The sequence below is a fragment of the Phoca vitulina genome, unplaced genomic scaffold (assembly GCF_004348235.1).
Source record: "Phoca vitulina isolate PV1807 unplaced genomic scaffold, GSC_HSeal_1.0 scaffold3, whole genome shotgun sequence".
Lineage (NCBI taxonomy): Eukaryota > Metazoa > Chordata > Mammalia > Carnivora > Phocidae > Phoca > Phoca vitulina.
In genome coordinates, this window is record NW_022589706.1 from 16552424 (window position 1) to 16569964 (window position 17541).

The window sequence follows — 17541 nt, forward strand, 5'->3', positions numbered from 1 at the left end:
CCCACCCAGAATCTGTTCTCAGTGCAGTTCCCAGAGGAAGCCCTTTAGGTACCATTCCAAATAAACCACTCCTCTGGTATCCAGCACTTCCCCACCTCATTCTACTTAAAAGCCAAAGTCATGGGGCACCTGGGTGGTTCAGTCATTAAGCGTCTGCCTTCAGCTCAGGTCATGATCCCAGGGTCCTGGGATCGAGCCCCGCCTTGGGCTCCCTGCTCGGCGGGAAGCCTGCTTCTCCCTCTCCCATTCCCCCTGCTTGTGTTCCCTCTCTCGCTGTGTCTCTCTCTGTCAAATAAATAAATAAAATCTTAAAAAATAAAATAAAAATAAAATTAAAAAAAAAAAAAGCCAAAGTCATGACAGTGGCATCAAATATCCTATTTGATCTGATACCCCCTTACGTCTCTGAGTTCATCTCCTATAACTGGTCCCTGATTTGTTCTACTCCAGCTACTTTAGCCTCCTTGCTTTCCCCCAGCTTCCTCCCATCTGAGGGCCTTTGCTCCTTGTTTTCTCTGCCCACAGTGCTTTTTCCTCAGATACTTGTTTGCATATTCCCTCATTTCTTATGTCTTTGCTTTAAATATCACCTTCTCGGCAAAGCCTTCCCCCCACCCCCCTGCTTGGAACTCCTGTTAGCCTTTTCCTACTTTGTTTTTCTTCATAGCATTTATCATTATATAACATTCTCTTTTTCTATTTTGCTTATTGCCTGCCTTCCCCTATTAAATGGAAGATCCACAAGGGCAGGAGCTTCTCTTTCTGTTTTGTGCACTGCTGCAACAATTATAGAGTCAGATAATGGAAGACACTCACAGGACTTCACAGGATTTAACCACAGAAGGCTTTTGTTTCAGCAAGAGAAAGAAAGCACATACAAATACAAAGAGATACAAACTTCCAGGGATAGCTCCTAGGGCCCTTTGTTAGTTGCACAGGACATGCTTTGTCTTTGGGTTATGAACTATCAAGATACAAGTGAGATAAGCTGGCCTTGGGAGTCGAAAGATACAAGTGAGATACACTGGCCTTGGGAGTCTAGACACAAGTTTCCCCAGGGGTCTTTTATATCCCCACTGGTAAATCAGGTGAAACCAACAATCTGTACATTTTCAAGAAACAGTATAAATAAACTGATATGGACTGCCTCCAGGGGACATTAAATAGCACAGTATAAACGACTAGTTAGTATATTTCATCCCATCTTGGCCAAGGGTCACTCCCAGACATCCAGGTGTCCCTGGAGATAAGCATAGAGCTACCACAAACCAGCTGCAAGTTAACTGTTCCATCTCCAACAGGTAGAATAGTGCTTAGCACATAGTTGCTCAATAAATAGGTCTTGAATGAATGAGTAAAAGAATGAATAAATCTTTCACATTTTCTTTTTATTTCTTTTCTGAACTGTTGTCTCTGATACTAGTTTGCCAGCATAAAACATGTGGTTGATGCTTGAACAGCGCAGGGGTTCTGATCCCATGCATAGTCGAAAATCCACATAAAACTTTTGACTCCCCCGAAACTTAACTACTGATAGTCTACTGTTGACTGGAAATCTTACTGATAACATAATAGTCAATGAACACATATTGTGTATGTTATATGTATTGTATACTGTATTCTTACAATAAAGTATGCTAGAAGAAAGAAAATATTAAAATCATAAAGAAAAGAAAACATTTACAGTACTGTGCTATAAAAAGTCTGCATTTGAGTGGACCCATGCAGTTCAAACCTGTGTTGTTCAAGAGTCAACTGTAGTATGTCTCCTTTTTTTTTTTTTTTTTGAGAGAGAGAGAGAGAGACCAAGGTGGGGGCGTGGGGGATGTGAGGGGTAGAGGGAGGGGGAGAGAGAGAATCTTAAGCAGACTCCATGCTCAGCACAGAGCCCAAAGCGGGCTTTGATTTCACAGCCCTGAGATCAGGACCTGAGCTGATATTAAGAGTCGGACACTTAACTGACTGAGCCACCCAGGCTCCCCAACTGTAATCTCCTTTTAACTCTAAAAAGTTAGTCTGGTCAGAAACTGCCTTTATGGTGATGGTGTTATTTCTCTTAGCTTGTTAAAGATTTCTCCCAAACTCTTCCCTTTTCTAGTACTTAAGGGCCAAAAGTTCGTGTAATTTTTGTATGGTTATCTTTAACTATGTTTTCTCCTTAATAATCATAACATTCTGTTTCCTTCAGGACTGTTGATGCATTGATCCTTTTATTATTCAGGCTGAGATTCTTCTTTAACTAAAAAACATTGTCTATAATTACATCCTTACAGTTGCTGCATTTCTAATATTTTCTCTTTTCTATTACCCACATATTCATTGTTTCTTTCTCTTTTCTATCCTACGTTTGTGAGGTTCCTGTATAGTATAATCCCTTGTTTGTGTAATTAGGCTAAAATTGCATTGTTCTGTATTAGTCTGCATTTAGCACTGTTGATTCTTTGCTATATTTTTATTTTTTTTAACAAATAACATTGATATTTTTAGTTTCAATTTAGTGTTTGCAATTTTAGGAAACTGTTTTGGCATTATAGCGCATTCCATTTTATCAGTGATTAGTTATCAGTTCATTAATCCCTTTCTCAGGTGTGGTAGTATTTCTATTACCATAATCTCCTTCACTGGATTTTTTTATTTTTTAAGCTTTTATTTAAATTCCAGTTAATTAATATACAGTGTAATATTAGTTTCAGGTGTACAATATAGTGATTCAACATTTCCATACATCGTCTCGTGCTCATCACAAGTGTGCTCTTTAAGTCCCATCACCTATTTTACCCATCCCCCACCCACCTACCCTCTGGTAACCGTCAGTTTGTTCTCTATAGTTAAGATTGTGTGTCTTGGTTTGTCTCTTTTTTTCCCCATGATCATTTTTTTGTTTCTTAAATTCCACATATGAGTGAGATCATATGGTATTTGTCTTTCTCTGACTGACTAATTTCACTTAGCATCATACTCTCTAGTTCCATCTATGTCATTGCACTGGATTCTTGATTTTTTTTTCCTCAAGATTTTCAATTTAAAAATATTTTTTAAATTGTAATTATTCTTTCCTAAAAATGTATGTTAATTGTTAGAAAAATAAGAAAACACACATAAGAAGAAAAAAAATTTTTTTAAGAAGAAAATTTTTTAAAAATTACTTTTAATACCATCACACAGGAATAAACACTACATTATTATACATTTTTTAACTGAATATATTGTGAATATTTTTCTATGTCATTACTTACATTACCTATATTAATTAAGGCAAATGCCATTGTATTTTATTATATAAATTAACTATAATTTATTTAAGTAATTCCCTCTAATGGAATGTTTAGGTTGTTTCATATTTTTCTGCTATAAACAGTACTTCATTGACATTCTTTCTGCACTGTCTTTGCAAACATCTTAATTATTTCCATAATCATACTTATAGAAGTACGATTTCTAGATTAAAGCGTATGTAAATGTCTAAGACTTTTTTTATCTGCTTAATTTTGAAAAGTATGTAAATGGTTTTTCTTGTTAGCTTGGCTTCTGAATTTTTTTTCTTGTGGGTTTGGTTTAGAGGCAATACCCTTCAGTATTATTTCCCCTATCTCTCTAAAAATGTTGTCAGTGGCTGTTTTTAAAAGGGCTAGAGTTGATTCTAAAATTTTCCCTGGCAAATATTATAATCAAGCAATTTTTATTTTTCTATCACCTTCCCTGGTTAAATATTATAATCAAGCAATTTTTATTTTTTATTACCATCAAAAGGTTTTTCATTCTAACTAAATTCTTAACTTTTTAGACTTTCATATGGTAGATCACCAGTTGGAATATTAAATTTAAAGCATGTTTATGGTATTTTAACATTTCAATACAATTGAATAGTTTTTTAAAATATAATTAAAGTATATGCATAGCCCCAAATAGTTTTTAATTTTGTGGTGATACACCAAGAATATTACTGCCAATTTTGTAAGTGTAAACATTCTATAAAGAAACTAACCAATTTTGTTGGATTTGTTTTTAAAGGTGTTAATTAATCTTCGCAACCCAAATTATGAAAATGGTGATTCTCTTAGTTTCAGGACTCATTTGGGTTTAATCCAAGTACCTCTGAAAGTAAAAGACATCCCTGAATTGGTAAGTATAGGCATTTCAAAATATTACATATTTTAGAAGACAGCCATTAGAAAAATATTTTAGTGCAGCATATATCTAAAGCAACAGGACTGTCTGCTCATTAAATAAATTAAGTGAAAGGTTTGTTTTTTATTGTCAATATGTTATATAGACAGTGAGTTACTTTGCTGGTAGGACTAAAGATGAGCTTTCATGGACCTATAAATGCTTTTGCTTTTTTCTCATTTTAATCAACAGCATAGACTTATAAGACAGCTTGTTGCGATTCAGGTGTATGATCTATGGCAATATAACTCACTGAAACAAGTTGTGAATTTTATTAAAAAGTTTTAAAGAATGTACATTTTATTTAATTCAACTAACCTTTATTAAGCTTAACAGGATGAGGCACTGAGGGAGAAAAGGAAAGAGAAGATGAGGTAGAGATTGTCTTTGCTCTGGAAACTATCACATTTTGGTGAGGAAGTTAGTGTTAAAATAGAGCAATTATAGAAAGGTGGGGAGAATTCCTAATGGTGGAGTTAAGAAATTATCACTCCTCCTTTTGCTGATCACCCCAAAGCAATAAGGAGCACAGAACTATAAATACTGTCATTGGTGAAACTAGGAAACAACTTATAGCTCTGTTAATGTATTCAGTTGGAGAACTGGTAGGAAAATGATAAATGACTTAAACATGAAAGAAGGTCAAGCTCAAATGCCTCTCTCTAGAAGATGGGAGATACAGATGAGAGGCATGCCAATTATCAGTTTATCTTTTAGCTCTATATCCACCTTTTTTTGCTCTGCTTTATTATGCTGGAGCTAGATCTTACAAACATTCCTCTTTTGCTAACTGGCTTGATGTTAGGCTTTATCAGTAGAAGGTTCTGGAGGGGCACTGCAGACCATAACAAGAAAAAGGAACTTCCCTTCCTGGTTCCTATGTTCGGAAGGCAGCCGATCAGCATGGAGAAACCAGCTCCAGACTGTGCCCTGACAAGTTTCTTCACCCATCCCCTAACCCCCATGAACATTCCTGGGGTAGCCATTCTCTCTCCTTAAAAGACTGAATCTGGGGCACCTGGGTGGCTCAGTCAGTTAAGTGTCTGCCTTCTGCTCAGGTCATGATCTCAAGGGTCCTGGGATTGAGCCCCACGTTGGGCTCCCTGCTCAGCGGGGAACCTGCTTCTCCCTTTCCCTCTACTCCTCCCCACCGCTTTCTCTCTCTCTCAAATAAATAAATAAAATCTTTAAAAAAAAAAAAGACTGAATCTCATGGAATCCGAAATAGAAAACAAACAAAAAAGAGAATAAACCCACAAATACAGAGAACAAACTAGTGGGTATCAGAGTGGGGAGTGGTGGGGAGATGGGCAAAATAGGTGAAGGGGATTAAGAGGTACAAACTTCCAGTTAGAAAATAAATAAAGCACGGGGCTGAAAAGTACAGCATAGAGAATATAGTAGGTAATAGTGTAATAACTTTATATGATAACAGATGGTAACTACAACTTACTATGGTGAGAATTTCGTAAAAAAAAAAAAAAAGTCTGAATCTCAGTCTTGAGGGCAAGGGGGACCCTTTCCTGAGTTCTTAGTTCCTTCTTGGTTCCTTCTTCATCAGTCTAGAAGTCATAGTTGCTTTTTGCATTTGCTAATTCTATTCTTCCCTGTTCATATTTCTGGTATGATTTCTATTTTCTGACTGGACACTGACTGATACAAGAAGCAAGATGATTTTCTCCATAGAACTTTGGAAAGGCTCAAGAATTGGAGACACCACATGTTATAGAAGGCCTTGGTGAGCAATAGGGTTGAAAATGAGACTGTGTGAAAGTCTATATCAGGAGAGAGTAGACCTACAGACTCCTACCACCTTGCATATTCAGATGACTCCTCCTTCCCCACAGGAGACCAGAGACATATTCATGAGAGAAAAAGAATCAGAAAGGCTAAGAATTCAGAGACTTCAGATTTAGAGCAGTACAGGAATGAGACACTATTTTGAAAACAGAAATTAAGTGAAAGTTGACCAAATGATGAGACTGATACCCTAATCCCCTACCTCCATCACTGTGCCTGCCCAGTTCTCTCCCTCTACTGCATCCTATGCCCTATCCTTGCAGACACAGCTTCCCGTTGATTGCCTCATTCCTAAATATGACTGACCAGCCTAGGATCTCCAGATATTTGAAATCTTCCAATTTGAAAGTCAGAAACCAAAATTAAAACCAAAAAAAGAAAAATAGCCAATTTAGGGAATGAATGCTTATCATGAGCACTAATAATTGTTTTAGGTTTAGAGTTACATTCACACTCACAGGATACAATAGGTCATAACCTGGCATCAGATTCACTTAGATTTGTAGAATAGGGCAGGACAGAAAACATAGCATGTCTGTATATGACGTAGATCTTCACTGGGAGTCCTTACAGCCAATCCTCTGCTACTTCCCAGCCCCGACAAGGAATGCATGCAATTGGAAGTGACAAAGTTACATAGGTACAACATACGGAAGTCATACACGATAGGAACTCTTTCTTGTAATGCACATGAGCATAACTTCCAAGTCCTATCAAGAGACACCACACCAGGCAACTAAGGCCTGTGTTTTCTAATAGATTTTTATAGTCCACTCACAGTCTTCTATTTCAAATGTAATTTATCATCAAGGGTCATATTTTTTCAGTAAAGTCCATTGCTTAGTAATGTAGCTGGCATTCCTTTGCCACAATTTGTGTGTATGTGTGTATATGTGGTGTGTGTGAGATCCAGAACACAGGGCAACAGTGCTGGGAGAAGGTAAACCCAAGGTCATCTTCACATGGACAAAGAGGTTAGCCTATTAAACATTTCTTTCCAATAGAAGACTTAATCCATTAATATTCTCAGAGAAGATACTACTCATGAAACAAGAATTACACAAGAACAGAGTTTCATTAAAACCACAAAACATGAGAGAATGAAAAAGAACATTTAGGAATCAAAAATATGGTAGGAGAGTTGAAAACAAAGGTGAGGAAATCTCTATCTGAAGACAAAACAAGGGGCGCCTAGGTGGCTCAGTCGTTAGGCATCTGCCTTCGGCTTGAGTCATGATCCCAGGGTCCTGGGATCAAGCCCCACATTGGGCTCTGTGCTCAGCGGGAAGCCTGCTTCTCCCTCTCCCACTCCCCCTGCTTGTGTTCCCTCTCTCGCTGTCTCTCTCTCTCTCTGTCAAAATAAATAAATAAAATCTTAAAAAAAAAAAAAAAGACAAAACAAAAGCAAAAAGCCAAAGAGATGAAAAATAAGAGGGAAAAGATTTTTTTTTTTTACCTGGATGATAAATCCAGAAGGGCTAACATCTGACTAGTAGGAGTTCCAGAAAGAGAAAACAGTGGTAAGGGAATTCTTAAAATTCCCAAGACCTGAAAGATAGGAATCTCTGGTATGAAAGGGTCCCCACCCACTTTCCAATGCCATGAATGAAAGAAGGCCAATATCAAGGCCCCTGAAAAGAAGACTCTAAAAACTTTATAGAAGGAAAATAGAATACATATAAAGTGTCAGGAATTAGAGTGGCATCTGACTTCTCAGCAGCAAAACTGGAACCAGAAGATTTTGAAGTAATCCCTTTAACAATCCAAATGATTTCAAGCCAAGAATTCTGTATGTAGCCAACAGTTAATCAGATGTGAGGTTGGAGTAGACATTTTCAGATATATGTGATCTAAAATATTTACTCTTATTTGGGGAACTATTACGAAAACCTCCAAAACAAGCTCATAAAGAGAGCAAAATAGGGGAACCCAGGAAATAGGGTTCCAACCTAAGAGAAGAAAGATTTCCAGAATGAGAGTGAAAAGAAGTTTCAGGGCAAAGGGTGTGCAATAGGACCAGAGCACAGGGATTCCAGATTGAAGCAAGAGGTGGAGGGTTCCAGGATGAATGCCTGCCAAGAAAAGTTTGACCACATGCAAAATTATATTGTGGAGGGTCTTTTCAGAGTTGTTGAAGGGTAAAGGAAGAGATAAATGATTAAGGTAGTATCTTGCAGAAATAGGATGGGCCCGAAATCCAATTCGACCAGTGTTTTTATAAGAGAAGAGACACAGAAGAGAGACGAGGAGAGTTTCTTAAGACAGTGGAGGCAGAGATTGGAGTTAGGCATCTATAAGCCAAGGAACACCAAAGGTTGCCAGCAATACCAGAAGCTAAGAGAAAAGCTTGGAACAGATCTCCCCTAGAGTCTTCAGGGAGAGCATGGCCTTGTTAGCACCTTGATTCTAGCCTCTAGAACTGTGAGAATAAATTTCTGTTGTTTAAAGCCACCCAGTTAGTGGGGCTTTTTTTTTTTTATGGAAGCCCTAGGAAACTAAAATATAAAGCATATAGATGGTACTTGAAACTTAGTAAGCAGTATATAACTGTTAATCATCACTATTAAAAATCTAATCAATTAAAAAAATTAATTTTTAAGAAGTTATTTTTTAAAAAATGTTAGAAGTCCTGTTTGTAGTAGTTTATACAAAGTGTACAGAAGAGGAAGTGGCAGATTCTTCTGCTGGAAGTGGTGGGAAGTCTTCTTAGAGGTACTGCTATTCGGACTAGTTTGAAGGAGTTTGCTAGGTAAAGAAGCAGGGAAAGGATACTGTATGAAAAGGTTTAGCATGTGTGTGAGTGGGACTAGTTATGTCTTCTGTCTGTCTGGGGGGACCTGGAGCTGATGTGGATTCATTCTTAGCTATTGAAGAACCAAAAGCCTGTGGCTAATTTTCAAAAAACTTGTGGCTATACCCACTAAGAGTATGGTTAGTCCTTCTCTTCCTGCTGTGACGAGGGCTAGTTGTTCCTGCCTTCCTTGAGTCATGTGGGCTGGTGATACGATTCTGACTCCAGGATGCATGGTTTATTTGAGATCCTGGTCTGTGTGTATGAGTATTGAACTTGGTGAGGCTCACTGATCAAATGATCCTTTAATAGATGGCTTTCAAACCTAGTTTACAATGTTATGTAGACTCATCCATGTTAAAAAGACATTTTTTTAAATAAACTGAAATTTATTAACTCTAAAGTGAAATTGTCAACTCATTCCTGTTTACTGTTTCAGTCATATAGAGGCAACAGGTTGGAAACTAGAGCTCAGCAGGGTGATTCAATATTTATGGAGCCCCTCTGCTATGTGTCACTCAGCACACTCTACTGGGCATACAAATATTTGTAAGACACAGTCCTTGCCTTCCAGGAGCTTCAGGTTAATGGGGAGATGGACAGTAAAAAGATAATTTCAATATGATGTGATTCTGTGCTTTGTAGAGGTTTATAAAAGGTAATACATATAGCATATAAAGTTGTTTCCATTAGCCCAGAATATCAAGGAAGGCATTCCAGAAGGCCTAGTATCTTGGGTGAGTTTTGAAGGAAATCTGAGATTGGGGTGCAGGTCTACTGATATTGAATGAAAAATAGTACAGAGCAGTGAAATAGAAAATGAATGTTCAGAGTTCTGTTTCTGTGCCTTATCATGTCTTAGCATAAGTAAAATTCTCCACTGTGATTACAGAAGCTAATATTGACATGTTTATTGGATCTAGGTCCCTTCTGTAGTATGAAGGGACTTTTCCTCTTTAGTCATTAAAAATTGGAAACATAAATTGAAGTGCTTTTTAAAAGTATATGTAAAAACCAAGTTTAGTTAAAAAATGAAGTATAACATCAGTTATTTAAAATCAATACAAAAATGAAATGACTGTACATGTTAGGCTGGATAACTGTCTTATGAGGGGCAGAAATAAATCACTAACTTAATAATATAATTATGAAGGATTAAAACTAATTCCATCTTTTAAAGGAGAAGGAAGTTTGGTTTTAGCAATTAGAATAATAACAAAACACTGAGGCAAATATTAATAGAAATATTTAATTACTTAGGGAATAAAAATAATGTGAATAATATGGAGTTGTTATATATTTAAAAAATAACAGACAAACATGATTACTTACCCTAGACATTACTAGATAAGTGGAGGAAGTCTGGAGAATAAATCTAATTTGTTCTTAGTTTAGCAGAACACTTGAAAGTCTAATTTTACTTAAAAATTAATTTAAGTTGTTTTGGATATTTGCAGTGTTTAGTTGATTAAAAGCGAAGTGAAGTACAGTACCATAGAAAACAGGTAGAGAATCATATTGGGAATTTTAGACAATGAATTTAGAAGATAAAATTGTTGAGTTCTACACATACTGTGTGGGTATGTTTCAGGAAAGATTTGAATGTTACTAGTTCTTTACTCAAAAGTATAATTATCATGTCTTACTTTACTTAGTTTACTTACTTTACTTTACTTACTATTACTTAAAAAAGCAAAATTTTGACTAACGCATTACTCTTGAAAAGTTCAATAATATCACCTTCTTTTTAAGATATTTGAAGGAAGCAAAGATTCATTTTTCATTGTGATTTTTACTTAAGCTTACCTTTGGAGGAGGCTGATTTTTTTTGATACTGTGTAGCAAAGCCTGAGATGTATGTTAATTCTATGTGTGTTATTTTTCAGAAAGAATTCTTTGTAGAACTCGGCTTAACTACAGGACAGCTGGGTATAGATGATTCTACACAAGTGCCTCCTGGTGAGTGTTTCTTCCATACAGCAGATAATTAATGATAAATGAGAGTGAGTTGAAGGCTCATCTTGTCATTTCCAAATTAATCTAGTAACTTTTTTATGTCTGAAAACTTAAGCATACTTTTTGATTACTCCTTGATTACTGTTAATTATTGAATAGAATTCTGTATGTTATAATTACCAGAATTCAACTAGATTTTGTCTTTTTATTTGAAGGTCTTTAATTTTGAAAAGTCATTAAACATACTTAAGTCATTTTGTTGGTAAAATTGTCACTGGCAGCCCTCATATTTTCATTTACTGGCCATTACCATCTATTTTTATTACTGTTTGTATCACCAAGTTAATTATATACATATATTCTACCTTGTATAAACTTAGGCTATAAAATTAGTGTCTTTTAAATCTTAACCAAACAGAACATTTCCCCAGCTTTTCTCTTTTTGTGCATAAATACAATGTGTTTTTCATAAAAGACCAGATTAGTATTTAGCTATAATAAACAAGAAGTAAAAATTGACTTAAAATATGGAGGCCTATATTGTAGTGGAATTGTTCTAGTCTTTCCTCCACCACTGGCTAGCTATGTGACTTGGACAAGTCACTTTACATGTCTGGACTTGTTTCTTTCTCTATAAAATAAGGAAGTTGGCTATTTCTTATTAATAATAATAGTAAATATAATAAAATCATTGAGTACATACTATATGTTATATGTGTATTATCTCATTTTAACCCCAGCAGCTCTAGGAGGTATGTACTATTACCATTTTTAAAACTTTATTAATGTATAATGCATATAGAAAAGTACGGGGAGGCTGCCTGGCTAAATTGGTAGAGAGTGTGACTTCGATCTCTGGATTGTGAGTTTGAGCCCCAAGTTGGGTGTAGAGATTATATTTTTTAAAAAAAGGAAAAATACATATATCCTAAGAGAATGGCTCATTGAATTTTTATGAATTGGACACACCTATTAAAATACCATCCAGATCAATAAACTGAAGGCCCCGTCTACCCTCTTTCAATCTTTATTTCCTTTGTCAAAGATAACCACTATTCTGATTTCTAGCAGTATAGATTAATTTTGTCAGTTCTTGAACTTCATATGAATGGAAGCATATAGTATGTACCCTTTGATGTTTGACTTCTTTTATTCCACATTATGTTTCTGAGATTCAGCCATATTGTATGTATTTGTGGGCAATTTTTTTGCATTATAATGTTCTACTGTATTGATATACCACACATTTATTTATTCATTCTGCTGTTGATGAGTATTTGGGAAGTTTCAAGTTTGGGGTTTTACAAATAAGGCTGCTATGAACATCTTAGTATGTTTCTTTTGGTGAGCATATGTATACTCCACTGTTGAGTATACACCTGGGAAGACAGTTTCTCTCTCCTGGGGTTTGCATAAGTTCGGCTTTAGTAGATAATTTCCAAAGAATTTTCAAAAACCGTAGTACCAGTTTACACTTCCACCAACAAGGTATGAGAGTAGAAGTTGTCCTATATGTTTGCTAATGCTTGATGTATGCCATCTTCTTTGTAGTCATTCTGGTGGCATATAGTTGCACTACATTGTGGCTTTAATTTTCTAGTGTCATGTGAGATAGAAGTATTACTACCATTTTAAAGTTGAAGAAGTGGAGATGTTAAGTAACTTGCCCAAGGTCACAAAGCTAGTAAGTGCTAGAACCAAGATTCAAAACTAAACAGTCTGCCTCCAAAGTCTGCCATTATATGCTGCCTCCCCTCCTAACCCCTTTGATAGTCCTTTTTTATTTTATAAGAAGATATCAGATATCTTACAGAAGAAGATATTGCTATGGTTTAGATGTTTTTGTCCTGAACTATTTTGAAGTTCTAATCCCCTAGGTGATGGTATTAGGTGGAGCCTCAGGCAAGTGATTAGGTCAGGAGGGTGGTGCACTCACGCATAAGATCAGTGCCCTTGTGAAAGAGCTCTCTAGCTCCTTCCACCATGTGAGGACACAGAGAAGAGGCAGGAGTCTGCAAACCAGAAGAGGGCATTCACCAGAGCCCAACCATACTGGCGCCCTGATCTTAGACTTCCAGTCCCCAGAGCTGTAAGAAATAAATTTCTGTTGTTTATAACCCAGTCTGTGGGTGTTTTATTATCGTAATCTGAACAGACTAAGACAGATATCTTCTATTTCTGTTCATGGCCAGTGATAGCCATATATATAACAAAAGGAAAAGAAAATAATAATAATACAACCTTGAATGATATTTATGTTTTTCATTTTTGAAATAACCCTTAAGAATTGCTTAATATTATTCTAAATCCTGTAGTAGCTATGCTTTAGAAAGCCTAATTGTTTTCTTAATCTGGAGTATAGTTCTTTCTTCTTGATTCACTTGTGACACAACAAATGTGAGACCCTGCTAAGGGCCAGAGACTAGTGAACACAAAGATGTGACGTAATCTTTACTCTTGGTGAAGATATAGTGGAAAGTAAGATTCAGATAAGAATCAGTGTAGTATTTGCTATTATTACATACAAGGCATACAAGGGACAGTTGGAGCAGAGGAAGGAACACTACATCTGCTAGAGAAGGCTGATCGTCTCTTTAGTTGATGCAGTTGTTTTTATTCTCTACTCCTCAAAGCAGGACTGCTAGAAATTGGGAGGAGGGAATCAGGTGCCAAGATGGTCACCAGGTTGCCAGGGGACCCAGGCTCTACTTACCCAGACAGTCACATGTAAGTTCATGGCCCTTAACACATGGTTATCCCATTCATTAGAAAAGGCAAACTAATCACTGTTGTAGAATCTAACAAATCCAATTAATAGCTCCTCCTTTCTCAGCTGGTGGGAAGAAAGAGGAAGAAAGGAAATTGAAAAAATGATTTTCTCTGGGATGGGGAGAAGAGCTAAAATCTTTCCCTCTCATAGTTTCATAATCTTTTTTTTTTTTTGCTCCAATTTTTGAATAACATTTATAGTAGTATAATGTGCATACTGAAAAGGACACAAATCCTAAGTATACAGATCAGTGAATTTTTATGAAGTGAAAACACATGTGAACCCTCTGACTAGATCAAGAAATAGAGTATTACCAGCATCCCAGAAGCCTCCAAGTACAATTCTAGACTCTGCCACCTCCATGGGTAACAACTATACTGACTTCTAACATCATAGGTTAGTTTTGCCTATTTTTTACTTTATAGATAGGGATCATACAGTTGATGATTTCTACTATTGATGGTCATTTGAGTTGGTCCCACTATTTGGTTATTACCAGTAATGCTGCCATGAATATTCTAGTATATGTCCCTTGGGGCACATATGCATTCATTAAGGTGTATACCTGAGGGTAAATTGCTGATTGTCCTAGGATGTGCATACCTTCAGTGTTAGTAGGTGCGGCCAGTTTCCAAGGGCTGCGCTATTTACATTCCCACCACCTTCGTATGAAAAGTCCATTTGCTTCATTTCCTTTGAATGTAGAATTGTCCGTTTTTCATTTTACCATTACAATGGGTGTGTATTTCATAATGGTTTTAATTGCATTTCTCTGATGACTAATGTGGTTGAGCCTCTTTCCATAACTTTACTGGTCCTTTGGGTCTCCTCTTTTGTAAAGAACCTGTTCACATGTTTTGCCTATTGTGTCAGATAGTTGTCTGTCTTTTCCAGGAGTTCTTTACAGGTTCTAGATACAAGTCCTTTGCCAGGTATATGTATTGCAGATGTATTCCCCACTCTGCGACTTACCTTTTCACTCTCCATGGTGTCTTTTGATGAATAGAAGTTTTTTCTTTTTTTAATGTGATTTAGTTTATCGAGTCTTTTCCCAGTATGATTGGTACTTTAAAAGCAAATCTTTGGGATGCCTAGGTGGCTCAATCAGTTAAGCACCTGACTCTTGATTTTGGCTCAGGTCATGATCTCCAGGGTCATGGGATCCAGCCCCACGTCGGGCTCCGCACTCAGTATGGAGTCTGTTTGAGATTTTCTCTCTCCCTCTCCCTCTGCCCCTCCCCCTGCTCTCTTGCACTCACGTACTCTGTCTTTCTCTCTCTCAAAATGAATAAATAAATAAAATCTTTTTAAAAAAAAGCAAACCTTTCTTTCTCCCATATAATCTTTTAAAATGGCATTTGTATAGTGGAATTTTACCTATAATAGCATTAAGGCTTTTTTCAGCTATGCTTTCATAGCAGATTAGAGAGCAGAAGTAGGGTTTTGCAAATGAAGCTGTCAAGATGAGTAGACATTTTTCTGTTGTGAAAAGATATTCTGTTTTATTTTAACAAAGGAAAATTATCAGTTTTTTCTTCTGATTAAATGTAGTTATTTTTAATTTCCATAAACTTTAAACAACTTAGAAAAAAGATTTTTCTACATATAAAGATACATATTCTTGTAGTTCTCTATAGAGCCAATCAGCTTTAAAACAGTATCGATAGCAGAAAAAATATACCTAATATTGTTCTAAACGTGGTTGATCATATTTGTGTCTAATAATTTTATTTTATCATTTTTAGAACTTTTTGAAAATGAGCATGTACGTATTGGGCAAAAAGGTAAGCTTTTGATTATACTTATACTTTCTGAAAATGAAACAGTCTGAAGTAAATGTCTGCATTCTATACCTCCAACTGAAATTCAGTCTCTAAAAAGTTAAAAATCTAAAAAAGAGTAATATTTAGTTGTGTAGTTAATATAATGGGAATCTTTATAAAGAGGAGAAATGCATCATTTTGGCTTCATCAATAAATGTTAGATAAAGAAGTACACAGATGGTTCACTAAAAAGGAAATAATAAATGCAGACACACATTCTTCAAGAGTGTTAGCTTACTCCATTCAGCAATAGAATTTCATTTTAAAATCAAAGAGGCGGGCTCTCTCTTTGATGCACCGACACACTTCTCATTAGTGTTAATGGGAATATGCCCTTGCATCAGGAGAAACTAACTTTCATGCTTCTCGATGACCGTTCACAATGGTAAGACTTAATAGCCAAAGCGGCTCTTAGTGTTCCAGGGAATAATTTTTCCCTACCTTTTGAAGATTCTTTTCCTTGTTTTTATAAATCTTGTTTTGTCTTTGAAATACGAAGTGCAGGTAAGTCTTTGGATCACAAAGTACCTTCTATGGCAATTGTACTGTCATGTTCTAAACTCCCTAGTTCAGTTTTTCAAGATCATATTTATTCAAGACTTCATCATTTTTCCCTCATATGTTTGACATTTGCATTAAACACAATTGCAAATTAAAGAATATGTCTCATCTCTTTTTATTTTATATGATCCCTTTATTTCTTTAGGTTATGTCATTTTCATTTAGTATAAGCTTTTATTTTTCCCTTTTAAGAAGAAAATAATAAGAAAACTTATGTTAGATAAATACCAGCAGTTGTCTGGTATATCTTTTTTTTGCTTTTTTTGTTTTGTTTTGTTTGTTTGTTTTGGGAGAGCTTTTATTTCCAGACTTAATAGTTGGTATTTTCATTAAAGAAAATAAAAATGAAAACGAAAGCAAAAGGATAATATATTAATTTTGTGAACTTGGCTGCTTACAAATAGTTTTTGGCCTTCTTAAAGGTTATTAGATCTTTTATTTTTTACCTCTTTTTTTAAAAAAAATCTCTCTTTTCTGTTGATTTTGGCAGATAGCTAGGAAGTCATCTAATAAATTAGATATCTTACATCCTTCATAATTCCTTTTTTCTTTTTTTTATATTATGTTCAATTAGCCACCATATAATACGTCATTAGTTTTTGATGTAGTGTTCAACGATTCATTAGTTGCATATAACACCCAGGGCACATCACCTTTATAATTCTTAACCATAATACTTCAAATACCATACTACTTCCAAATACTAGAACATTCATGACTTAGAGAATATGCATAAGAAATTTGAGTTTTTTGTAAATATGACTTTACTTGATCATGGAACCCAAAGATTATATATATATATGTGCAGCTATAGTTAAAGCAAAGTGATTTCCAGATACTTACATTAAAAACTTTTACCAGATTAGGCAGAAGGTGGGGGAATTTAAGGCTTGACACGTATAGGGCTGTAAACAGGGCCACATCAAAATTCAGAGAGTAAAAGAAGGTTGTCCAGACGTGATGTAATGTTAGATATAAGATGAAATGTTAGCTTCCCCAAAGATATTTTAATTAAGGATTTCAGTGTTATTTCTTACATTATGAATTTTCTAATGCGATCTTTCTACACTTCTGACAGTTCTAGCAGAACAAGATGGTGCAGCTGCTCAACAGTATATCCGACAAGGAAGCCCCACAGCACTGAGAGCAGACTTATGGGCTCTCATTTTGAATATTTCCAGTCAACCGGAGGTAAGAAGGAGAAAAGATGGGCCAGATTTGAGCTATTAATATTTATTCTTCAACGACCAGTTACTCAAAATAGAAATACTTTTGTTTCTTTTTTTCTCTACTTTGGTTTCTTAGTCTAATATATTTACCCCCTTTTTTATTTTCAAAGTCACTATAGTTTTGAGTTCCAAGACAAGATTAACAGAATTTAATCACTGTGTGCTTAACATAGAAGTTTTTGTTATTGATAATTAGTTGGATACTTTAAACTTACAGGTGCAAAAACCAGTAAACAAAATTGTAAGAAATGGAGTCCGCCAGTGGAGGTCAGTGAAGACATCTGGTAGAACTGTGTTGTTAGAATAGGGAGAAATAAAGAAGGACCACCCCACCCAGTATATGTGAATGAGCCCTTTCTCCCTACAATTACTTTTGAAACATGCACTATTTTTATGGTTCTAAAAATTGACATACTATATGGGAATATTATTTTTCTAAGTATA

The 17541-nt window shown here is 35.6% G+C and overlaps 1 protein-coding gene across 4 annotated transcripts in view; it reads left to right on the plus strand.

Moving 5' to 3' along the window:
• The window catches only part of TBC1D19 (TBC1 domain family member 19), a 161254-nt gene that overhangs the window by 61073 nt on the left and 82640 nt on the right, over positions 1-17541 (plus strand). For all 4 annotated transcript variants that reach the window (XR_004298839.1, XM_032400137.1, XM_032400139.1 and 1 more), the window contains 4 exons: positions 4012-4122; positions 10645-10717; positions 15230-15268; positions 16947-17059. Coding sequence is in view for 3 of the 4 variants with exons in the window: in XM_032400137.1 (XP_032256028.1) it covers positions 4012-4122; positions 10645-10717; positions 15230-15268; positions 16947-17059 (336 nt within the window). In the remaining variant the exon portion in view is untranslated. The remainder of the gene's footprint in view (positions 1-4011; positions 4123-10644; positions 10718-15229; positions 15269-16946; positions 17060-17541) is intronic.